Below are 25,498 nucleotides of genomic sequence, written 5' to 3'. Positions count from 1 at the left end.
CCCATGCGCGGCGGCCGGGCCCTACTGCGCACGCGTCGCTGGGAGTCCGCGCGTGCGCTTTAGGGCGGCGCCGGCTGGACTTGGCGCCGCTTGTCCGGCCGAAGCAGCAGCAGCAGCAGCGGCCGCCGCTCTCTCGCGCCTCCTGGGTGGTTTGTCCCCCTTGGCCCCCCGTAGCATGCCGCCCTCTGACCCTCGCGCGGCGCCGGGGTGAAAGGGCGCGCGGCCATTTTGTGTCGGCGGTTGGTCGTCTGTGAGGCCGGGCGGGCGGGCGGGAGGGAGGGCGGCGGGGCCGGGCCGCTCCAGCGAGGCCGCGCCAGGCCGGGCCGGGCGGAGCTCCTCTCCTCCTGCTCCTCCTCCGCCGCCGCCGGGCGCGCCATGTCCTCGTTCTCGGAGTCGGCGCTGGAGCGGAAGCTGTCGGAGCTGAGCAACTCCCAGCAGAGCGTCCAGACGCTGAGCCTGTGGCTCATCCACCACCGGAAGCACGCCGGGCCCATCGTCACCGTCTGGCACCGAGAGCTCCGTAAGGGTGAGGAGGAGGGAGGCGGGAGGGCGCCGGGGGACGCGGGAAAGAGAGGAGGCCGGGGGGTCGCTCGGTCTCCCTCCCCCGGGTCCCTCCTCTTGTGCAGTGAGGGGGGGGGCCAGCATGGCCCAACAGTCGCGTAAAAGGGAAGGCCCCGCCCCCTCCTGGGGGAGAGAGAGTGGAAGCGGGGGGCCAGCATGGCTGAGCCCTTGTGTAACCAGAGAAGGGGGTGGGTGGGTGTGTTGCCAGTAGGGGTACCAATAACTGATCACATAACATAAATTCCTATATACATAACTTCCTGCAACAACACAGAGCACAAACACCATTCGAATTGCAATGAATGCCTACCAACTTTGCCCCCCTCAAATATGTTATGGGGCCTCAGCTCCTAGGAGTTGGTTCTTGTGGCCGCCAGCATGGCTGAACAGTCATGTAATCAGAGCAGCGTGCCCCCCTCCTGGGAAAGAGCACACAAGTTGCCAGTAGGGGTACCAATAATTGATCACATAACACTGTTAATGGAGAAATCTGAGGGCTCTCTTGGACAAAAAAACAAGGACCCCAGCCAGGAATACCAGAGCAAAACAGCAGCCAGTCAGCTTGGTCTTTATTGAAGACTGTCTCATGACAAGACTCCCACCTGCCACAAGATGGAAGCCCCCAACAAAAGAGAATCCACACTTTTATTAGCTGCTAATCCCCATGTTACACCCCCACCCCCCAAACTACATCATGGTTACATCATGAAAGGGGAGTCTGGTGGCAGTCATCTGAGCATCATGGACCTGCCGCATGGTTCTCCTTGCCCTCCACCAAACACCCCTCAAGTGAAACAGAAAAGATATTTACATTTCCCTATTTCCCAGCCAAGTTCATCACACCCTTTTGTCTTCATCTGGGTTTGTTATTTCTGGAATGGCTACCTGTATGGCACTCAGGTATCAGGATGCCAGGGATTATTCCTCAGGCAGAGGGGCTGCTGAGGAGCTGAGCTCACATGTCTATAGGAATTTCTGAAGTTTTCCCAGTGAGCCAGCACATAGATAAATAAGTGAATTGATACATTTGGTATTGTGCAGCAAAGGCCCTTTGAATAGATAGGAGGAAACTGTGATGAAGTGTTTGGTGGGGACAAGTCACAAAAGTGATTGTGCTGATTTTGGTAGTGGGCTGCATGTGCATGATATCTGCTGGAGGGGCAACCCCCCCCCAACCTATACATAAAATCCTGCAACAACACAGAGCACAAACACCATTCGAATTGCAATGCCTACCAACTTTGCCCCCCTCAAATATGTTATGGGACCTCAGCTCCTAGCAGTTGGTTCTTATGGCCGCCAACATGGCTAAACGGTCATGTAATCAGAGCAGTGTGCCCCCTCATGGGAAAGAGCGCACAAGTGTGGTGGGTGGGTGTGCAAGCGTGGCATATCCAGAGCACCGCGCCCCCTGGAAAGCATGTGTGAGATGCCAGCATGGTTGAACAGTCATGTGATAAGAGTGCCAAGTCCTCCGAAAGACTGAATTAGTTTAGGGAATGCCAGCATGGCTGAACAGTCACCTAACCAGAGCACTATGTGCTGTCCTGGAAGGGTGTGTTGTAGGAGAGCCTTCCAGAGCAGGGCTGGGTTGTTGGGGGCTCCAGATCCCGTTGTTCCCAACATCTTTGTGCAACAGCTGTGTGAGTTGTGAGCTGGAAGTGTGGAGGTTTCTCTCCTACTTACAGGGCTGGCATCAGAAGGTAGCTCTGGGAACCATTACTCCATGCTGTTAATATGTGCTGTATGTGGAGTTGCCCTTGAAGACACCTGGGGAGCTGTAACACGTTCAGAATGCAGCTGCTGGGATATTAACTGGGAGCAGTCCACTGGGATCATATCTTGCCAGTTGTGAAAGGGCTTCACTTGATTCCAATACAAAGTGTGGCTTTTGATTCTGAAAGCCCTACATGGCTTTTGACCCAGGTGCCCAGGTACTTACTAATACACAGAAATATTAAAAATCAAATACAATAAACACACCTGTACAATTAAAAGACAGGTCCTTCTGCCACATCAAAAGAGGCCATGAATACTTTAAAAACCTTAATCTGATTCTCCAGATGATCAACCTGCCTGGATGTTAATATCTTCTACTGAGGCCTTTTTTTCAGGTTCCTGTGTCATTGAGATAAGGTGGGTGGGTGGTAACAGAAGCTTGGTGTCTTCTGTGAACCACCCTGAGACCCCTGGGTATAGGGTGGTAAATAAATTCAATAAATAATAAAAATTCTATTTGCTTCTGCAGGGCAGCATTTAGGAGCTAGGGATCCCTGCAGAACTTGGGCTGTGGGCTTGTTATCGCTCAACATCCCAACTTGTAATTTATAATGCAACTTGATCTGCAGGCTCTTTCCCCACCCGTCTGAAGATTAGCTTGGAGAACCTGAGCATAAGAGCTGATGATGTGGTCTTCACAGCTTTGATCAGGGAAGGTTCAGACTTTCTGCCTGTGGAACTCCCACTGGGACTGGTCATTGTATGATTCTTCTGTTCCTCAAGCTTCAGTTTTGACAAAAAGTCTACTAATTTATCACCTGCTGAGTTGTTCAGCTTCTCTGTATCTGCCCAACACAGGGCCTTGACAAAGGATGTGTTTGAGGAATTAAGAACTTACATTGTGGCTGTTTTTCTAATGGCAGGTGCTGAGCTCAGCTCTACCCCCTCATAAGAAAGCTTTTCTTCCAGCCTTGATAGTATAATGAATTGATTGCGTGTCTTGGTGGAGAGACATGTGTCAAAAGGCACTCTTTGCTTAGTGCTGGGTAAACCTGGTATGGGGAAGGGAGGGTTTAAAAATTGCAGGCCTGTTAGGGTCAAAAGTCAAGAGGGGCAACTGGCAAGCTACACATTGGCTCAGAACATCTTCAGAAAACTAAATTGTGCAGTTCTTGAATTGCTCTGAATAGCCTGGGTTGTCTGTTCTCTGGTGCACAGTATAGTCTATTGTTCAGTATTCAGCTTCAAGAGCAAAGTGTTTGTTCTTGATCCTGTCCTGCTGGTTCTAAAAATATACGATTTGCAAATAACATTTGAGCTGACTGTTAGCAAGTAGTGATCCCTCAGTTGGTAAAGTAAGAGAAAGATACCTGGTTTCACACCTAAATGGGGTCTCAGTAGCTGGTGCCCTTCCAGGAGTGTGGCACTCACTTTGTCTGCCCCCATCTCCCCCTGCCCCTCCAGCACACGGCGGTACCAGGTCACATCACCTTAGGGTGATGCCTTGCTTCTACAGTTAGAAAGCTCTGTTAGGAGTCTAAGGTGGACTTTTATTTTTTTGGAGTTTAAAATGTGCTGGTTGATGCCAGGCACTTACCGCTATAGTCACTCTGAACTTAATGAACTATTCTGAACGCTAATGAAATTGTCATGCTTTGAATTGGGGAGGGCAGAAGACTTGCAATAAAGACTGTGCAACTGCTGCTCTGACGTGCCGTGGCATGCATTTTTTGAGTCAATTTGATGCTCTGTGGCATGCATTTTTGATAGTCAATTTGTTAACTGCCCTTCCTTGGTTAGGATGCCAAGCAGTTTCTGTATTTTGACTCAAAGGAGCCAGTTCGCATTGAGTGGAACCTGTTGAACACATGGTGCAAAGAAGCCGTGTGTGTGGCTCACTGCAATGAAGTTGAACTTTTATCTTCAGAACAGATAAAAAGGAAATACAGGGAACAACAGATTTGCGGCGGGGGGGGGGTTACGTTCCTGACCCCTGCAAGCATCTGTGGGGTGTGCATAAGCCCCTCCCGCCACTGCCCCTCATCTGTGTTCTCTTAATTTGGTAGGAGGCTACCAGGCTGTTGTTGTTTTTTAAAAGCTTAGCTTTGATACTGTGGCCTGTCAGGTTTGAGCAATATAGGGCATGCTTGGATGAAAGATATCGCAGAATCGCACAGCCTGTCAGCATCAACATTGTTTTCTGGGGCTGCCTCTTTCCCCAAGCCTTCACCGTGATTACCGATGAGTTCATTCTTGTCAGTGCCACTTGCTTGCTTGTTTTTAAGGATTTCTACAAATAAGTCATATTTATTGGCTTTGATATTGAAATAATTACCACTGAAAGAGCTCAGTGCAGCCAAGCAGTTCAAACAACTCTTCTTGGAATATTGTAATTAGAATGAGCACCAGCTGCAAGTGCTGATGGTGCAAATAAATGCTTTTTTGGTAGCTGTTTTCTTTTTTCTTCCCTTCAACTCTCCAGGCTTCCTTTCTCTTCAAGTCTGGGAACCTAAGTCTTTTCCAAGGGCAGCAGAATTCTATGAAATTTGTTAATTTAGACGCCACACCATGCCATAGGGGTTGGCATGGTTTCTCAATAGAGAGTGACTCCTTTTGTATTTGGGCAGGGATGAGCAGGGCATCTGGGAAGGGCAAGTCCATGCCTGGGCCTAGTTTACCTGGTGCTTTCCTACCCAGACCCTGAGCTCTAAATCGGGTGCCTTTCTTTGAATGCTCCCAGCAAGTGAGGCTCAGCAGGGGATTAGGAGTCGCTGAAAGAGCCTCTTCAGCAGTGGCCTCTCTGTTGTGGAATGCCTTTTCCTGAAAAGTCCACAGTGCTTGGTCTAGTTCAGGGGTCGGCAAAGTTTTTGTGGCTTGGGCCGGTTCATGGTCCTGCAGACGCCGTGGTGGGCCAGAGTGCGCATGCACGCATGTGCAAACGCTATTTCCAGCGCGGAGGAGGCATGTGCAACTTCCCATAGGCTGGCAGGAGCTTCCTGCAGCCAATGGGAAGCCAGCCAACGTTGCAGAAGGCGGTCCTTGCTTTGCTCCGCGCCGGTTTAGCATGGCGCACGGGAGCCAATCGAGCGGGCGGTGGGGGTCCATGAGCCGTTAAGCGACCCCCATGGGCCGCTTGTGGCCCATGGGCCTTAGGTTGCTGACCCCTGGTCTAGTTCCTTTTTGCAAAGGACATTAAGATTTTCTTAAGCTTTTAATGTTTTTAAATTTGCTTGTTCCCTTTGATTTGTTTCTGGTTGTGCCTTATTATTTAATGCTGCGTTTAAAATAATTTAAACAATAAATGTAAACAATAAAAATACAAGATAAAATGCAATAAAACAAGATTTGTTTCATTGTGTAAGCCACCCATCTGACTTGAAATAGGCTAATTGAGAGCTGTTTTGTCTTGAAAGCATGGCGTTACTGTGGCTAACCACAGGAATCTTCAAGAACAAAGCAAGCCAGCTTGGGAGGTCACCTTGCATGAAATGAAATATATACTAGCCTGTGGAAGCTGACGCCACAATAAACCATCTGTTGGGTCTTTCAGTTGCCACAAGACGTCTTTCCTTGTGCTTCTGCAGCTCTGCTCTGGTTAAGTGTAGATCCGCTGCTGGCTTTAAAGAAGGGGGCATGAAATGAGAATTTGGCTTCTGTTTGTGATGTCAACCTCGAGGGTGGCTGTGAGACTGAATGAAAAGGATGGGTGACTTGAGAGCTAAACATGCCATACAGATATTTTTTTCCTCTTCTCTTTTCCTAGCAAAGTCAAGTAGGAAACTGACTTTCCTATACTTGGCCAATGACGTCATCCAGAACAGTAAAAGGAAGGGGCCTGAGTTTACAAGGGAATTTGAATCGGTTCTGGTGGATGCTTTTTCACATGTTGCCAGGTATGTATAGCAACCTCTTCTAATGCTTCTGGTAACCTCTAGGCTGGATTACTGCAATGTGCTACATATGGGGCTCTCTGTGAAGTTCAGAAACTTCGTTTAATGCAGAATGCAGCAGCCAGGCTGTTAACGAAAACAGATCTTCAAGGGAGGTCCTTTCTCCGGTCCCACCACCCTCATAGGTACACCCTGGGGGGATATGGAAAAGGGCCTTCTCGGTAGCTGCTCCTAGACTCTGGAACTCTCCCCCCACCCCCGGAGACGGTAGACTGTCTCCTTCCATGTTGTCCTTCAGCAGGTGAAGACCTGCATTAGGACTGGGGGGAAGGGTTTGCTCTCTGCAGCTGAAAGACGAGCAGTAGGCCTGCAGGCTCCACCCCTACTGTACTACAAGGGGCTTCCTTGAGGCACGCTTGCTTTGCTCCCTTTGGGATTGAGCTGGACACACTGTATTTGATCATTCTGCGCTGCAGAAGTGTTCTTTTCAGATTTCAGCAAATCTAACTTTCCTTTGATCTGTTATTTGAAGAGTTATAACTGTGGCAAACACATTACCACTTGGAGTATTCCCTGCAGAAATTTCAGCTTGTTTCCTTCAGACCCCCAGTTGGCAGCCTTGTGCAATTGCTAGTTATTCCACGTGCCTTTGCTCTGTCTGAACACCATTTTAAGTGAGGTCAGCTTCTCAAATGCTATGGATTTATCAGATTTTTTCCACCAGATTGCCTTTCTGCTTGGCTCGCTCCATCTGTCATTGAGTGACTGTTCTCTCACTGTGGGGCAAGCTACAAATGAGCAGCTACGTGTCATTTCTTGGCACACTGTATGTTATCAGCTACTTAAAGGCTGTGGTGCTATTTAGAGAAGACCTTAGTCTGCAAACTGATTATATCTAGAACACACAGATGAATAAGTGAGCAAGTGTGTTCTGGATAACTCTGTACTTAACTGGATGTGTTGCTGATGACTAAGTATTCCTTTTACTTTGAAATTGCATATTTCAAATTTGTGTGCCTATTGATATAAGTGGCTGGCATGCTGGTGAACACCTTACTTGGGAAGCCTGATGGGTTTAGCTCAGTTTCATCCCTGTTTTGTCTCTGATTGTGTCTCTCCTTAAACATTTTACGTGGGAGGGAAGGAATGGAGTGGACACCCTCTACCACTTTCCCCCCTTGTGTGTGTGTTATCTCTCAACCCCTTTCTGACGTTCTGAATTTCTGACCCTCCAGAGAGGCAGATGAGGGCTGCAAAAAGCCTTTGGAACGATTGCTGAACATCTGGCAAGAGAGGAGTGTGTATGGCAGTGAGTTCATACAGCAGTTGAAACTGTCTTTGGAAGACTCCAATAGCCCCCAACCCAAAGGTAAAAAAAAAGTATTTGCTTTTTCGAAACACCCTTGACTCTGATTGAGCCACTATGAAAAGGTAGCTTGCTAAGGAGCAAAGAATGGTGTGTTTATGGCCATGGTGGGGAACCTGGGGGCCTTTAGATGTTGTTGGACAAGAACCCTCATCATCCCAGGTCATTTGGCCATGCTGACTGGGGCAGATGGGAGTTGAAAAACACCTGGAGGGCCACAGGATCCCCAGCTGTGGTTCATGGCCGTTTGAATTCAAGGTACCTGCGCTCAAGGGCTCCTGCTTGGTTGGAACTGAACTGGACAATCTCCACGTCTGCACTGTGTAGACACTTATTGTATCCTGTCCCTCCAGCTTCTCTGTAAGTTATGTTTATGGAGCAGGGTCCATCATCCCAGGGATGTTTCTAGGCCCTGGCAGGCAACAGCCAGAGTGAGACATAGGAAGTTGCCTTGTACCAGATCATATTACAGTGCTACCTTGGTTCTTGAACTTAATCCGTTCCAGAAGTCTGTTCCAAAACCAAAACATCCCAAAACCAAGGTGCGCTTTCCCATAGAAAGTAATGCAAAACGGATTGATCTGTTCCAGGCTGTTGAAAAACTACCCCTAAAATGCTTCTCCCCACCTTCCCAATCAGTGCGATCTTTCGATCTCTTTCTTTCTTGATCTCTCTCTTGCCAAAGCGGCTGGGCTGCTGAACGCTGCCGGGATGCTTCTCCTCACCGGCCCAGTCAGCGCGATCTCTTTAAAAACAGAAGTGCAACACTAAAGAAGAAGAAGAAGAAGAGTTTGGATTTGATATCCCGCCTTTCACTCCCTTTAAGGAGTCTCAAAGCGGCTAACATTCTCCTTTCCCTTCCTCCCCCACAGCAAACACTCTGTGAGGTGAGTGGGGCTGTGAGACTTCAAAGAAGTGTGACTAGCCCAAGGTCACCCAGCAGCTGCATGTGGAGGAGCGGAGACGCGAACCTGGTTCCCCAGATTACGTGTCTATCGCTCTTAACCACTACACCACACTGGCTCAGGACACGTTTGACTTCCCCCCAAAAATCGAGAACCAGAACACTCACTTCCGGGTTTGCAATGCTCAAGTTCTAAGTTCATGAACTAGGCTGTTCGAGAACCAAGGTACCACTGTAGTTGTGCGTCTACCCCTGCATTTTCTCCTGACTATCTGCATCTCTTCAGGCCCTCAGACAGAGGTCTTTTCCATCAGCTGCCATCTGATCCTTTTAACTCGGGTAGGGAGGTTGCTGGACTGCAACTCCCATCAACATCCCAGACCTGCTCTGGAATGGAAGGGAGATGAACTCTAACAGTTATCTGGAGGGCCAAATATTCTCCACTCCTTTTCTAACTGGAGGCACTGGGAATTGGACAGCCAACCTTCTACATGCAGAGCTTATGCTTTGCTGCTGAGTTCTGGCTGCTCCCCAAATCACAAGGTTCCTAAAGACCATTCTACCCTCTGAAGCTCGTCTTGTTATGGGAATGAAGGCACTGTAGTTGTTCTTAACATGTCTGCTATCGCAGTAGCCGTGGTGGCAGTCACCACGTTCTAAATAACTCTGTCTGTTAATGAGTATTTGTCAGTGCCGCAGGTCTCCATGGTTCGTTGTAGTGACTTCCCCCAACTGGGTTACAGAGAAGGCTGGGTTAAGCCCAAAGTCTAGGCAGATGTCTATAAACTGAGAGTAGCTTTTGAGCCAGTCGTGACTAGTTTGGCCATTGGGCACTTTCCCCCATCGTTCATTCATCCTTCACTAAATTGGCACCATTCAACTGTCATCCTGGGACTGGAGCAGGAGGTTACGTTGTCGCATTTGATTTACAATCTGACATGTTTACTCCTGTGATAGGAACGAAAGTGTCAGCATGCAGTTGCCCAAAGCATTTCCCTCCCCTGCCCCATGAAGTCGTATATGAGGCCACTTCACCTGCTCTCAGATGGTTTACCCTTTCCTTATGAGCTTTACTGCTCTGTTTTTCAACGTAATGGCACTTGAAAGGGGTGCTTGGGACAGAGTGCCCTCAGCACAGCTGGCTTTCCTCGAGTTCTTGGTCGGAATATCTGGCTTGGCAAAGAAGAGGAACCCACCAGCTTCAGGAGGGTTTAATTTGCACCCTGGAAGCCAGCCAGAAACACCTGACCTCTTTGTCGATGGCAGCAGCAGCAAATGCTTTCTGACCAGCTTGTGCTTCGTCTTTCTCCTGGTGCTGCCAGATGCTGCTCCCCTTCCAGGCATGATTGCTGAGGACATGCCAAATATCCCTTGCCCTCCAGCTCTTCACCATCTGTGCCCAGGTTCCCGCCTGCAAAAACATGCAGATAGTTCTGTATGCAAGGAGGAGGAGGACTGGTATTGGGCAAACCTGGAGTTCTGTCCCAAAAAAGGAAAGAGAAGGGGAAAAGAACCAGGGGACACCCAGCCTCCCAAAATGTTTTCTGAAAAGCCTCTGCATGCTGTCCTCCTCTACGATACGATACGATACGATACAATAATCTTTATTCTCAGGCGGCTAATCCTAGTCTGTATAACCCTGTACCTTCTTCCAGAAGGCAGAAACTGAAAGAGATCATTTCTGGGGTGCGCACTATCCTGCGCTATCTCTGCAGCTTTCTAATGGCACCTGGAAGCACAGATTTGATCCAAGGTGGGAAGAGTGCACCCAGTTATTCTCTCCGCAGTCTTTACAACCCTGGACAGCATTGTTTTTCCCCTGACCGTGCAGCTCCCAAACCACACACACAGACCATAAGTTAATACACTCCCAACAGTACAATCGTAAAATGCCATCAACAGGTCCTTTGAGAGATTGTTTTTCCGGAGGATTCTCAGATTCTCTACCTTAGATGGGAGGGGTTCTGGCATCCCGGAGCTCTTTCCTTGTCTGGTCTGCAGAGGAAGAAGACACAGGAATCCAACAGCGCCACCTTGAGATCGCCCAGCAATTCAGCCTGAGAAGGATCTGCTATGGGGAAGCCTTTTGTCTTTCTACCTTGGTGCCTGCCTCCCCAGGTTACTGCAGGTTCCTTCTATATCTGCAGTGTTCTATTTATCTTTGGCAATTTGTGGGATGGGTTTTCCTTTAAAAAAAAAAAGTAAAATTCATGATAAGATGGTGCATACAAAATAGGGAAAATTCTGGAGTGTGGCCTAATGATATGTCAGTCTTCAGTTGTTCACACCTTCCTGATTCTTCCAGAACCTTTAAACCAGTGGCAAAGAATGCCACCCATCACCAATTGTGCAAGCTCCCAAAAGCTGCCCCAAGCAGTGCAGAATTGAAATGAGGGGAAATGGAGGCCTCTGTGGTTTCCCTTTTATCTTTCTCACAACCCTGAAGGCAGGAGGCTTGTTCCTCAGCCTGATCTATGGGACACTGCGGCAGGTGAGGTTGGCTTCTGTTTTAAGATTTTAGAGCTAACTTTTTCTTTTCTTTTTAAAAGATGAACCTGATCAGACTTTGACCTTCAAAGCAGTTCAGGTTTTATCACACATACACACACGCTTTTCAAAAGGTACCACTGGAACAATGTCTCCTTACAGGATGTGACTGTCTCTCTGTGTCTTTTCTCAGTTACAGAGGAGAAAAAGTCATTGAAGCGGACATTTCAGCAGATACAAGAAGAAGAAGATGACGATTATCCCGGGAGCTACTCCCCGCAGGACCCCAACGCTGGGCCTCTTCTGGTATGTCTGGAAGGCCAAGGATTGGGAGAGAAAAAGGTCCTGGATTCTAAAGAGAGAACCACATGGTGGCGCCATTAGCAAATGCAATAGGAGGACCAGTGTTGTTCTGTTTATTTGCTCAGAAACACGCCCTCACGACTCAAGGAAGAACATGGAACATAGTAAAACGGAACATAAAACAAATATTATTCCATAAAATTGCTGCAGTCAAAGCAAAATAAAACAAATTGCCCAAAGCGCGACAGTATATTATACCCAGCATGGTGTGATCTAATTTATATATGGTGGTAGATGATTCCAGGAAGTTCATTAAACACAGATTTCCTGCTCTGCTGTCTGTTCTGTGGGCCAGAAATGGGGGTTCAAATATTCTGTGATTGTAGTTTGGTTTTGAGGGTGGCTTGTTGGCCAAGGGGCAGGGAGTGAGAGCTTTCGAAAAGCAGGACTTGTGTTGGAATAAGAAGTTAGAATCAGGGTGGTGGTGGCTACATGCACTGGGAAAGTGATCATGGCAGTCTCTTTATGTCTCAATTGTGCAGACTGAGGACTTGATCAAAGCCCTGCAAGATCTGGAAAACGCAGCATCGGGAGATGCCACAGTGCGGCAGAAAATTGCTTCTCTTCCCCAGGAGGTTCAGGACGTGTCACTCTTGGAGAAGATTACAGGTGAGGCTCTCAAGTACAAACACTTGGATGCAAAAGGCAGGACACAACTCTGTTCCTGCACCTGGAAACTGCCCAATGAGACTAGCTTGTTTTGATTTTTAAAGGTTTCCTTCACCCTCAGATGCCAAAAGACGAATATGAACCTGCCTTTTCCCTTTTTCTTCTGTTCCAATGTGGCTTGGACTCTGTTGGGCCACATGCCAAGCCCTACCTGCTGCTGTTTGTGTGGCAAGAGCATTTGACATGTTCCTCACTGAAGGGGATCATTGCCTTGTAAGGGGAGCCCTGCAGATTGTGCGCAGAGGTCGCTGCTTTAACTGAATATGTGAGAGGCCCAGGACACATTTGTTCATTTCTGTTCCTCTCTGGCCCTCGATGACCTCCTCCATCACTGCTTACAGTGTCTCATAGTGGAGGAAAGGATGCCACTTTTGCAGCCGCACTCCCAAGGCAACTGTGGTAGCACAGCTCTCTTCACGGTAGGGCCCAGGGGGAGCTGAATCAGGCATTTAGCAGTAGAGTTTGCTGTTTGTGCTCATCAGAAGAGAGCCAACACAGTTTCAGTTCAGCACTGCTTTTGCAGAGGGTGGCACTGCAGCTGTCAGTTCAACAGATGTTCTTCCCCAAGTCCTCTAAAGCGGCCTGTTCAGGCCTTTGCAGCTTGCTAACCTTGGGCTCAGACAGAGCGGCTGTGGGACCACCCCTCCCTGCAGATGTGCCAGCCTGCTTCCTGGATCACCTGCAGCCTGCCAGCCCTAAACCTGACTTCTTAGCCTTCCAGAAAAAGAAAGGACACTTTGGGCTAGCTGCACTTGTCTTCCTCTGCCAGTGCTTAAAAGAAGTGTGTTGCTTGCTAGTCCTTGTGAAATCCACCCTTGATTGGAATTCACCCCAGATGAGCTGCTTTCTGTCACCCACACAAAGGCTTTTGCACACAGTCACTGTCAATTATTTGCCACCTTTGTGCCTAGACAAAGAGGCTGCCGAGCGTCTTTCGAAGACTGTGGACGAGGCATGTTTGCTACTAGCGGAGTACAATGGGCGACTGGCAGCAGAGCTGGAAGACCGGCGCCAGCTGGCACGCATGTTGATTGAGTACACCCAGAACCAGAAGGACGTGCTGACGGAGAAGGAGAAAAAGCTAGAAGTGAGTAGCGTTCCTCCGATAGATGCCGAGCAGTGTCCTTTCTTAGAAGTGTCAGTTCCTCAGGTCAGCCCTGGCTTCTGGGGTTGCTTTAATCCACAGGCCCAATAACGGCTGTGTGGTTTGCACAGTCACAGCTGAAGCAGTCACACCTGTGTCTCCTCCGCCCCATGGGCATGAAGCTGGAGCCTGGCCTCTCCAGGTGTGTGCACCGAGGGCAGGAGAATGTGACGGGAAAGAGTCCGGTAGCTGCTTGTGATGTGACTCTAGGAATGTTCAGACACTGGCCTGAGCACAAGAATGGTCTCAAAGTGTGGGCAAGGGCATGTGCCTTCCCATGTGGTGTGGGGAAGATCGGGATAGGTCTTCCAACCTGCATTTGCTTGAACATACGTAGAACCCCCACCAGCAGCCCTGAATATCATTGCATGACATTTGTGTTTGTGTGGGTGGTAGTTGCAGGTAGACCTTCCCTGTGCAATATGGCCGGAAAGTAGGACTGCTGGGAGAGTGCAAGACGACAACACATGAGACTGTTTTAGGTGGCACTTGCAGGCCCCACCCATACTTGGACCAACACACTGAGAGCCAGTGTGGTGTAGCGGTTAAGAGCGGTGGACTCGTAACCTGGTGAACTGGGTTCGATTCCCCTCTCCTCCACATGCAGCTGCTGGGTGACCTTGGGCCAGTCACACTTCTCTGAAGTCTCTCAGCCCCACTCACCTCACAGAGTGTTTGTTGTGGGAGAGGAAGGGAAAGGAGAATGTTAGCCGCTTTGAGACTCCTTCGGGTAGTGATAAAGCGGGATATCAAATCCAAACTCTTCTTCTTCGCCTTCTTTTGTTTATTTGCTTTATACATAAAAGTGTCTTTGTATGTCCGACATAATAAAAATAACAGGAGCGCTATAGTCAAATATAAAAGCAGTGATAAAAGAATACCTAAAGTGCTTATCCAGAAATACATATATATTTAAGGAATACTTCCTTCCTACCTCGCCTGAAAACAGGCCGCAGATATGACTAGTTGCCCTCCCAGTTAAGACCCAAAGGCCTGCTGGGTAAATGAAAATGGTTTTTGCCTTGAAATAGACAATGATGGCACCAGGTGAGACTCCTTGGGGAAGGGCATTCCACAGACGGGGCCACCACCGCAAAGGTCCATCTTTGTGGCCACCTTCTGTCACCTCCCCCCTTGGGTCAGGCGCATGGAGAAGGAAGGCCTCAGATGATGAATGCAGTGCCTGGGTTGGTTCATGTGAGGAGAGGTAGTCCTTGAGATACTGGCCTCCTGAGTCGTATATGGCTTATCAGCACTTTGAATTGACCCCAGAAACGAAATCATAGCTGATAAATACAGATGTGTGAAGCTGTATGCTCAGACCATCATGCCCTAGTAAGCAACCCACTCCAGCTGCAAATTTGAAACAGTCTTGAACTACATGACTCCTGGGGTCCCTTCCAACTCTATGATTCTCCGATTCAAAGGCAGTCCCATATATAGTTTATTTCAGCAATGTAACTTTCGAGGTCGCATGAGCGTGTGCACCAGAAGTTAGGCTTCCCCTCTCCAGATAGGGCTGTTGATGGAAGGCATTCTGTGCTCCTCTGGGGGAGAGAAAGATAGCATCCTTGTGTGTAAAGCTTGAGCATAGGAAGTGCGTGTGTTTGGATTGATGTTTGTATACAATAAAAGGCATCATGTTTTAATAAAGTAAAGGGACCCCTGACCATTAGGTCCAGTCGTGGCGACTCTGGGGTTGCGGCACTCATCTCGTTTTATTGGCCGAGGGAGCCGGCATACAGCTTCCGGGTCATGTGGCCAGCATGACTAAGCCGCTTCTGGCGAACCAGAGCAGTGCACGTAAACGCCGTTTACCTTCCCGCCAGAGCGGTACCTATTTATCTACTTGCACTTTGACGTCCTTTTGAACTGCTAGGTTGACAGGAGCAGGGACCGAGCAACGGGAGCTCACCCCGTCGCGGGGATTCGAACCGCAGACCTTCTGATCGGCAAGTCCTAGGCTCTGTGGTTCAACCCACAGCACCACCCATGTCCCTCCATGTTTTAATAGTTAATGTTAAAAACATGATACAGTGGTACCTCGGGTTACAGACGCTGCAGGTTACAGACTCCGCTAACCCAGAAATAGTTCCTCGGGTTAAGAACTTTGCTTCAGGATGAGAATAGAAGTCGCGCGGCAGCAGCAGGAGGCCCCATTAGCTAAAGTGGTACCTCAGGTTAAGGACAGTTTCAGGTTAAGAACGGACCTCCAGAATGAATTCAGTACTTAACCTGAGGTACCACTGTACTTCACTTGGAAGAAGGAACTCCTGAAACATGATCTTCCTCGAAGGAAATTTGAGTTCTGGGTTGCCCTGGCGTTAAGTCCAGGCCAGCTCCCCAGTATTATCAGAGTCCCCCCACTTTCACTTTGCCGGTAACTTTCCTCTTCTTGGTTCACTTGATCTGCTGTGCTCAGCTTTTCCAACCTCGCCGCCTGCTGCCATCTTGCGAGTTCAGCTGAAGCCCTTTTGAATTGCTGTTGACCTGACGTGCAACCACGCATGTGGGCAGATGATATAAGCGGTTTCGTAAAAAGCCGCTTGACTTGGGAGCAAAGGAAACAGCTAACAAATATGGCTTTGGCAGCAGGCTGGAGCTCAGCAGCGTCCAAAAGCCACTGGAAGAGAGCGCATGAGCGGGGTGGAGAGTCATTTATCTGAAATGTACCATTTTCAGCAGCGCGGCATGTTCTGCTCTGCACCCCGGGATTATGACGGGAACATAATTAATGATTCTACTTGTATGTCACTCTGCCATCTGTTGCGTTGCCCCTGGCTAGCACATTAAGGGCTTCCTGTGGCTGTCAGGGCTGACTGTTAGGAGCAGCTGTTCTTGGGCGGAACGTGAGTTGCAGAGCTGTCCAGAAGGAGACAGCGAGTGCTAAGGAGGTTGTCCCAATGGTAGCCTCTTGTCCTGCCACGGGGCCGGTGTTGTCGCCTCGAAAGCTGCATGTCGCCCTTGCTTTTCAGAGTGCCACTTTCTCTTGGCTCTTGTCTTGAACTTGTACATGTTGTTGCAGATGTCACAGGCGCGCTTGCACTGCAGCTCTTCTTGAGGCTGTTGGCTGATGAAATCTACTATAAGAGGGGGAGCAGCACGTGGTTTGAAAACGTGCCGCTTTGTCCCTGACGTGAGCAAAACACCCCTACGGTTCAAGGAGTCGTGGCTGGCAGAGCAGTGCAACTGATGCACTTGTGCTAGAGTCATAAGCTCACCTCTTTGCCAGTGAATTGGGCAAGGCTGCCATTCACATTTGTGTGAGACACTGTGAGACACTTTGTAAGGGGAAGCAGTTCTCCTTGAAGTCCTAAGCCTTTTGGGTCCTTGGGAGCCTCCCAAGTCTGGTATCGCCTATTCTGCATGTGCTAAGGAGCAGGATTGTTCCCTAAAAATGGGTTTGTGGTGGCTCAGGTCACTGGTAATACCAGTGCTGCCAAAATACAACGTTGATTGATGCATGTAAGATTATTAGCATACTGACTCCAGTATAAAGGAATCCTCCAGCTACATCTCTTGCTGCTTTTCTGGGACCTGACCTGGGAGGATTGCAAAGGGTGGAGTAAATGTACAACTTGGTGTGTTTCAAGCACTCTGGCAAAGCATCCTCTTTATAGGTTTCTCCCGGGTAATGCCCTGTTTGCTTTGTTTTGCCCTCTTATGGCACAATGTCTCTACTGTAGGAAAGCCAACCCCTCGTTCACAGAAAAAGTGTGTTGAAAGGCCAAAAACTTTCTGGAATGAGCTGGGAGGAGAAATTTGGCTCCCCTCTGGCAAATCTAAATTGGGATTTATTTTGCTAAGTCAGGAAAAGTCTGCAGTGCTCTGATCAAATAAGGCATCTTCAGGGTGCTCCGGATTCTCAAAGTGATTTTTCACCCAAGTAATTAAACAGTTAATCCCTTTCTCTGGCACCACAGCTAGCTATCTAAACATTGGGGTTCAAATTTAGAAGCTGCTAACATAATCACTCATCGGTCAAGGCAGATCCTGCAACTAAATATTATTTACATGGAATGCCAGTGATTTCTCATTACAGGCTGTTGGCCAAGGACTGGAAATAGCAGGGCCTGGGGGCTCTGGGCACCCTTTCTGGGCTCTGTCATACCAAAGCATTAATCAAACCAGGACATATTGCCAACTGAGACTAGCTGGAAGCTAACTCTGGAGCAGAGGAAAAAGTATTGAGTTTTAATCTTCATTAGGGGATAAAGGGACAAGTTTCACCTTCAGAAGCAGTGGGTTTGGGTTAAAAAGATGCAAAAAAGGGTATGATGTCTGTCCTTGACACAGTGTGCATATGGAGGATGCAATTCACAGTTGACATGTGGAGCACAATCTCAGACCTTATTGTCAGGGAACTGCCATCGGAACTAGAGGTGGAGTCGAGGCCCCACAACGATGCTGGAGAGGGGCCAAGCAGGGAAAGAGGCAAGTCTCCTGTTGGGGAAGAAAATCAGCGCTACACCAGGGATAGAGGGGGGCCAATGGAGGAAGCAGAGAGCAGGCTCCGGGACTCTTCACTGGACACCAGCGGGGAGAGCTCAGGTCCTCCGCTACCCACGCCCTCCCTGCGCAGAAGACTTCCGCGCAGGGAGAGTAGGAGGAGACTGGGCGTCAAACAACTTTTATGTTGGAAAAGGTTTAAGAAACGCCCACTGACAGATTCTGCCAGCGACTGAACAGCCACGGAGTGGATGGCTGTCCAGCGAGAAATGGTTTAACCAGCCAACCTAGCCCAGAGCGGCGGCTATTTACGCACAAGCAACCCCTAAAGCCATTACACTTATTGACAACAGTGAAACTCTGCATTGCTCAGTTTCAGAAAAAGTGAACTCCCAATGGGCAGAGTGGTTGAATAAACCTTGGACGACTGTTTCTGCAGATGAAGCCAATGTGCAGCAGGAAGGCAACATACCAGCAATTATCATGACAAAGATATTGAAAGATGAGCCCTGCTCATTCAGTTTTGGAATGGCAAAGTAGCAGGCAGATTGCGTCCTTATAATTGAGTTACACTAACTCAACTATCTGTGGTGTCCCCTCTTTTATTACTAACTACTCTTCATTCCCTATTACAGTATTCCGTTTTGTTCCTTCTTTCTTTTTCAAAATTAAAAATGTAATAACGCACAGACAAGGCATTTCTGGCCTTGCAAACAGTTTTCAAGGAGGCCAGGAAAGGTTTGCTTATTCATTTATTAAAAAAAATATTGTCTACTGCTGTGTGGTAAAAAATATATCAAAGGGGTTTACAGCAATAAAAACATACAAAAAAACCAAAAAAGGTAAAAGCAGACATCAGTTAACCATTGTAGAAGGGTGTAGTATTAATTGCCTACATAGTTTACAGCAGGCGTTCAAAAGTTGGCACCTGCTGAATTTCTTGTACACACTAAATATATTATTATTATTATTATTATTATTATTATTATTATTATTATTATTATTTTATTATTATTATTATTATTAATTAAACATGTATACCACCATTTATCCATAGATTTCTGGGCAGTTCACAATACCTTGGATCCTGAATGCCTAGTTAGTCAGAACATTTTGGCTCCTGAACACCGGAGACCCAGAAGTGAGTGTTCTGGTTTGCGAACATTCTTTGGAAGCCGAACGTCCAACGCGGCTTCCGCAGCTTCCGATTGAGTGCAAGAAGCTCCTGCAGCCAACCAGAAGCCGTGCCTTGGTTGTTGAATGTTTTCGGAAGTCGAACGGACTTCCGGAACGGATTCCGTTCAACAACCAACGTTTGACTATAAAAATACAGGCTCTATACCTTCTTTTTATCAAGTGAGCCTCATCAACTCAGGGAATGACCAGCAGTGCTGCAGCAGATAATCTCCGTGCTCAAGATGGGGTTGAAGGGTTCAGGCAGTCCCTGATTTACTAGGCTGTTGGGGGTGCTGTAAATTAATACAAGGACCTTGAAGCTGGCTCTGTAGTGGATGGGTGCCACTCACATTGTATCTCCCTTTAAGGCAGTGATGGGGGAACTCTGAGCCTCACCTGGTTTGCGGCTCCCGTCCTCCTTGACCTGGCCCTGCTTCCTGGGGGATCACAGGCTCCCCATCCCTGCTTTAAGCAAAGCGATCCCAGCGACACCTGGTAACTACTTAAAATGAAAGTACTTCTCCTCCAAACCTTGGGCTCCCAGGTCCACTATTTTTGGTGGTGGGTGGGTGGCATTGAGATCAAAAGGAAACCTGTATCTGGAACAAAGTGTGATTGAAAGTTGTTCAGTTCCCTTTTATACATATGTGGCGGGGTTGTAAGAAAGCCAAAGTATTGGGAGATGATATATTCAGAACTAAAAAAGATGTTTAAGCTGCCATTCCTCAAAAAAACCAGAGATGTTGCTATTGAATATTATAGAGGGTGAAAACCCTAAGAAAGTACTTGGCCTCTTCCTAAACGCAACGGCAACGGCCAGAATAATTTATGCTCAAAAGTGGAAGGACAAAAATAGTCCTACAGAAGAAGAATGGCAGAATAAGTTAATAAAATATGCGGAATTAGCAGCGTTGACTGCAAAGATAAAGAATCAGGATGAGACAGATATAAGAGAGGAGTGGGAACACTTTGGAGAATATTTAAAGAAATACAATAATTAGATGAATTTCCAAGCAGAGTTAGACATATGAGCAGCAGTTAAAAACAAGCAGAAGAGGAGGGTAATTAAGGAAATGCAGCTCAGCAAGGACTACATAAGCACCCATGAAGGGATGTGTGGGGAAGTCCAAGTTTATAAGATAAAAGAAGATAACTATAATGGATGTAGCAAGCTATGGAAAGAGAGTGTGTGTGTGTATAAACTGTTGCTTGCTCCCCTCCAGCAGCTGAGTCAGTGTTTGGCAAGCCAGTTCTGGCCACCATCTGAAGCCGCAAGTGGGCAGTTCTTTGTTGCAGCTCCAGCCCTTTGAAATTAGCAGAAAGGAGGGAGAAGCCCAAGTAGTCATTAAAATGTGGACAGGGAGTGGAGCCCCTTTTTCCAGCAAGCATCTCCAACACCTGCCCACACCCTGCCTTGCTTGCTCTGCATCTCAGTTCTGCCCTACACGCTCGGTGGCAGGTTAGCAGCCCCGAAGGATGCCTTTTCCTTTAATAGCTCAGCCTGCACAGCATCTTTTTTAAAGGCCCATGTTGAATGGTGAATCTGATTTAGTGTGTCTCATCTGCATCTTCTGAAGGAATTTCCCTGAACCTAATCTCAGCTGGGATGGGAACTGAGCATAAGTCACGGAGTGTTTACTTTGTCTGTCTGATCCATGCAAGTCAAGAACAGCCGGCCTCAATTAGGCCTATTAATATTTTGTTTTGTTTTTTTGGTTCAGCTAAGTCTTTACTACTTTGGTTTGGCTGTTTCCTTTTATGGGTAATGTGCCTCCCTTGTGGATGCAGACCAACCATTTTTAGCACTGGGTTTAGGGGGTCATTGACTGCTTAACGGGCTGAACACCAGAGATTTATGATGGCTTGTTGTTCGCCATCTGAACTCCAGTTAGTAAGCCTGGTAAGAGAGCATGGTGGAAATCTCGGTGCCGCCACTGCTTATGCATGGGTGCCACAGAATCATAGAATTGTAGAGCTGGGAGCGGGGTCCAGAGGGTCATCTAGTCCAACCCCCTGCAATGCAGGAATCAGCTGCAGGATCATTGGCAGATGGCCATCCAACCTGTGTTGAAAAGCCTCCCAGTGAAGGAAAGTCCATCACCAGCTTTCTGTCCAGTCTAGATCAGGGGATTTAATCCCCCTGCCCCACAATTGCTGTGGGTCTTGGTGGACCGCGTAATGATTTTTCTGCCTGTCGTAGCAATTGTAATGCACTGTACTAGCATGGTTTTTAATTGAATTTTTATTGCTGCTTTTATTATGTATTGTATTTTACTCCATAGAATGATGTGGAATAATTGCAATGCCATAAAACTAACAATCAAACTGTAATGCCTATTGTTTTCAAATCATGATACAATAAAAGAAGCAATAAAAATACCAAAGAAATACAATTTAAAAACAATATGAGTATGTAATGCAATGGATTTCCCATCTTCAAGCACAATCCAGAGGCCACAGATGGTCTGGATGAATCCCAGTGGCCTGTGGACCACGCCTTAGAAGCCCGTGGTCTAGATGAAATAAGGTCCTCAGATTAAGGCTACACCATTGGAAAATGCAGTTTGGGGTAATTTCCTTGTGCCTCTCCAGACAGTTGTGTTATGGCACAAAGAAGTTTTACCCTGCTGCTCTAGTGATGATTCTCTTTTACCACAGTTGCTTGGAAGATCATTTACAGATTTTTCTCAAGGTTAAGCACTCTGTCCCTTCTCCTCGGGCGCCTCTTTGGGATTAAATGTAATCCTGAAAGAGCTCTGTGAGAATTGAAAGGGGAGAAGGATTTGGGTCAGCTAAGCCCCCTGAGCGTGGGGAGTGGACTGCGGCTGTTGATTAGTTGGGGGGCAGGCGTGGGGGACCTTGAAATGCTCCCTGTTGCTCGTGGGCACGCTCACCCTCTTGCAGGATGCCTGGAGCAGGGACCTGCCTGATATATCCACTTGCATGCAGTCAAGTCTTTTTCCAAGAGAGAATGCATTGTATTGCAGGGAGCTGGACTAGATGGCCCTGGGTGGTGAGAGAATGAAGAAGCGCTGACTTCTAGGAAGGACCTCCCTTGTCCTCCCTGTTGAGCCCTCTGTTCTGCTGCCCTGCCCTACTTTGGGGGGGGGGAGTGGCCTGGAGGAACAGAACGTCCTTCTGGGAATGTGCCCTCCCTGGTAGTTGTGGGCTCCCTCTTCTGACTGGTTATGGGGTAGGACCCCCAGGACGGACACCCCCTGCATTCTTGGGTGCAGGAGAGCGGGGATTGGCCTGCAGCTCTTGCCCCCTCTCCCTCCTGGCTCTCCCAGTGCCGCATCCATCACTGTCGTTCAGAGTCATGTACTACAATTTCCAAGCAGCAGATTCTTGGCAGGAAGTTATCTGTAGACTCAGCTGTGTCAGCCTCCTGTCTGTGAGCATGTTCAGCTACGATAAAATCCCATTTCTGTCTGCGCCCCTAGGCAAGCCAGGAGAGCTTGTCCTTCAGCTGTTAACACACTCTTCCAGCCTGTGTTTTTGGAAACAGCAGGAATGACTTTGGCAGAGTATATACCAAAGGGGCAAAGAATCATAGAATTGTAGAGTTCAAAGGGACCGCAGGGATCATCTAGTCTGACCCGCTGCAGTTCAAGAATCACACCTAAAGGATCCCTGACAGATGGCCATCCGATCTCTTTTAAAGCCTTCCAGTAATGGAGGGTGTGCAGGCTTCCGAGGGACTTTGTTCCACAGTCCAACAGTTCTTATTGTAAGAAAGTTCTTGATGTTTAGTCGAAATCTCCTTTCTTGTAACTTGAATCCATTGGTTCTGACCCTCCCCTCTGGAGCAGGAGGAAACAAGCTTGTTCCTTCTTCCATGTGATGACCCTTGGGGTGTTTGAATGTGGCCCTCGTATCAAGCTGGGTCGGGGGCTGGTGCGGGGTGCTCCCAGCCACCCATGAGAATAGAATGGCCCCATGCACCCCACAGGTGCTTAACCCCACCACTGGTCCTATCTCACATTGCATGTACAGAAGATGGATGGGGGTCTGTTTCCAGCACTAGCTCCGCTTGTCTCCTCCTGGATCTTTGTGTTATTGGAAAGAAAATGTTGTTCTTCCTTTTTCACGTATCCTTCTTGGCTGTGCATTAGGCCAGACTTTTCCCCTCCTCCCCGCCTCCCACTGCGAATCTCCCTGGTTTTTGCAGGGCTACAGGTGGAGGGCAGCGCTGAGGGGTTTAAACAGCAACACACCCTTCATCCCAATTAGAGCTCTGGCTCCCATCCTGAATTAGAGCTTTGCCACCCATCCTGCCGCTTCCTGAACCCAGTGCAGGTTGTGGGTGCAGGTGATGAAGGAGTCTCCTGCCACAACAAACGCCTTCATTGCCCAGGAGTCCCATTTCCGGGCCACATCCTGAGCTGGTGCTGTGGCAGTGTCTCCCTCCCTCTCTTTCTGGAGAACCTCCAGCTATTTATTTTATGCTTGATGAAACCTGCGGTGCCTCTTCTGCAGTCGTCCCGTCTACTGCTGTGCATCTTCACATAGATCTCCATGAAGGAGCGGCCTGCCACTCTCCTCAGCCTTGGAATCCTGCAGGGATTAGCAATAGCACCTGAAAGGAAATCCATATCTGTGCATCAGCCGCTGTTGCTGAATGTATTTAGTTCTCCCACAGCAAACGGGGAGAAGAGCACACCAGGGCCCCCCTGTCGAAGTGGGGCTTTTGCATTATTCCTGCTGTAAAGCCGGGATCCTAGAATTGTATGATCCCAAAGGGCCATCTAGGATGCAGGAGGGAAAGGTGGGAGGTGGCTTGGAGATGGAGAGCTCTTACACCATTGTTTGGCAGACAATGTGGCGAGGAGGCAGCACCCTCTCCTCCCCAAGTTCCAAGGAGGCCTTTTTGGAAAGGAATAAAGTAGTCAGTGTGTCAGCGCCCTCATTCTTCCTGCGAGACAAGGGTCCCCTGGACCTTCAGCCAAGAAAGCCAACCAGAGCTACGGTTGTGGCTGAGGAGGTTGGGTTGGGTTTCCCACAGCACTGCACCCTCTTCTGGCAGAAGCAGCTGGGTCAGAAAGCGTTTGGATAGTGGGGAAAACAAGGGCACAGGGAAAGCACTTTGGGGGCAGCATTCTGGAAATTCTTAGCTGTACCCCACCCCCAGAATGCTCTTGGTTAAATGCTAAGCCTGTGTGTGGCCTGTGGTTGGATGCACAAGACTTTTTTACACATAGAAAACTAGACAGTGAGCATTAAGACTTTCCCCACTGCAAAATTCTTGTCACTATCCAAAGGCCACTTCTCACACCACACTTTGTATTCTGGACATGCACGTTGCGTTTTAGTGCATCTGTGACAAAGCCCACGTGTGCTTGTGTTTTTGGCAGGTTTGTGTTTTTGTTCGGAAGCATTTAAGCCATGTACAAATGCTGTTGAAATCAGCCTGGATTGTCCCCTTGTTTTTTGGGTAAAATGGACCCTGGGAGCTGCATGTGGGTTGAGAGGGACTTCCAAGGTCAAGATGAGATGAGATGAGCTCCTTGGGCCTCTTCCGCTGCCCCCTCACCCACCGCTTTGCTCAGGGCCCTGCAGTCCCCACAGCCCCACCCATTCCCCCAGTCTTGGTCAGCCCAACCCTGTCTGATTTCAGAATGCATAGTGGGTTGTGCAAACAATATATGTCTCAGATTGCCTGCCTTGTCCCTGCCGCTGTGCCCATTTCGTGTTTCCCCTCCTGATTTCCTCTTCCTCCTGCCCCGACCCCTGTTTCTTCTGCTCCTTAGTCTGATACTTGCTGTGGCTCCACTTGGCCCAGCGTAGTGATGAAGCTGTAGAATTTCTGCCTGTGGCTATAAATGGCAATCACATTCACATTATGTTGCAACAAAAGCAGGGAAGGCTGCAAATCAACTCTTGACTGCAGCTAAGACGGGGAGGATGGCTGGGAAACAGGAACATCGTCTAATTCATTTTTTCCTTTGTGTTTTCTGTTTTTCCCTTTGTCCCCCTAGGAGTACAAACAGAAGCTTGCTCGGGTAACTCAGGTCCGCAAAGAGCTCAAATCCCACATCCAGAGCCTCCCCGATTTGTCGCTGCTGCCCAACGTGACGGGCGGGTTGGCACCTTTGCCATCTGCTGGGGACCTTTTCTCAACTGACTAGGGCACGTGGGTGTCTGCGCTCCCCTTCCCCTCCCTCCACCCACAGTTCCAGTTACTACCAGCAGGAGACCAGAAATTCCCACCGCATTCTCACACAGGAAGGACTGGACATAGGATGACTCTCCTTTGACCCTCCGCAGGACATGACGTTGCAATGGGACATGGCTCTCTCTCGGAAGGAAGGAGGCAAGCGCCCTCGTGCTGGGCAGAAAATTCAGTTCACCTTTGGCTGTGCCCCCATTAGCACCTCCAGTTTCCACCACCGCCTGTGCAAATCATGTGTGTCGTCTTCTGAGAGCTTTTTAGGCAAAAGAAAGAAAAGTTGATTTACACTTTTGCTCCCCCCCTCCTTCCCCACATATAAAAAAAGAACTGGATTGTTTCCGAATTGGTTTGGTGTGTGTCAAGCTTGGTTTTTCTGGGCCTCACAACTCTGGCATGGGCGCATGCGGCGTGGCTGTGTCCAGAGGCCGAGGCCTCCGTTCTGCGGGTGCATCTCAGTGCGGCGTGGCTCCTGCTCTGTCATGGCTTGGCTGCGTGGAGACATGCAGCACACAGGTGACCAAAAGGAGGTTGCATGGCCCAGGCAAAACTCCTCCTCCTCTCTCCCCTCTCCTCCTCCAACCAGCGCTGCCCTTTGTCT

The 25,498-nt window shown here is 48.6% G+C and overlaps 1 protein-coding gene across 2 annotated transcripts; it reads left to right on the top strand.

The window, feature by feature from the left end:
* The first annotated feature begins 99 nt into the window (after window positions 1-99).
* Window positions 100-25,243, top strand: RPRD1B (regulation of nuclear pre-mRNA domain containing 1B). 2 transcript variants are annotated; one of them, XM_053394746.1, is made up of 7 exons: window positions 100-520; window positions 6,044-6,173; window positions 7,406-7,539; window positions 11,121-11,233; window positions 11,773-11,899; window positions 12,871-13,046; window positions 24,707-25,243. In XM_053394746.1, exons 1-7 carry the CDS (start codon window positions 376-378, stop codon window positions 24,854-24,856), a joined length of 975 nt encoding a protein of 324 aa, XP_053250721.1. In that variant the 5' UTR covers window positions 100-375; the 3' UTR covers window positions 24,857-25,243. The 2 variants fall into 2 exon arrangements, with proteins under 2 accessions (XP_053250721.1, XP_053250720.1); XM_053394745.1 differs by having other exon boundaries at window positions 102-526.
* The last annotated feature ends 255 nt before the right edge of the window (window positions 25,244-25,498 follow it).

Source organism: Podarcis raffonei, chromosome 6 (assembly GCF_027172205.1).
Source record: "Podarcis raffonei isolate rPodRaf1 chromosome 6, rPodRaf1.pri, whole genome shotgun sequence".
Taxonomy (NCBI): domain Eukaryota; kingdom Metazoa; phylum Chordata; class Lepidosauria; order Squamata; family Lacertidae; genus Podarcis; species Podarcis raffonei.
The sequence above is the reverse complement of the archived record's forward strand: the minus strand, read 5'-3'. Positions and strand labels throughout refer to the sequence as shown.

Bases quoted from the DNA above. Each gene is read 5' to 3' on its own strand.
- RPRD1B (XM_053394745.1), top strand. From the start codon at position 376: ATGTCCTCGTTCTCGGAGTCGGCGCTGGAGCGGAAGCTGTCGGAGCTG. The intron at 7,540-11,120 runs GTAAAAAAAAAG...GTCTTTTCTCAG, and splicing joins CAATAGCCCCCAACCCAAAG to TTACAGAGGAGAAAAAGTCA. The intron at 11,900-12,870 runs GTGAGGCTCTCA...CTTTGTGCCTAG, and splicing joins ACTCTTGGAGAAGATTACAG to ACAAAGAGGCTGCCGAGCGT.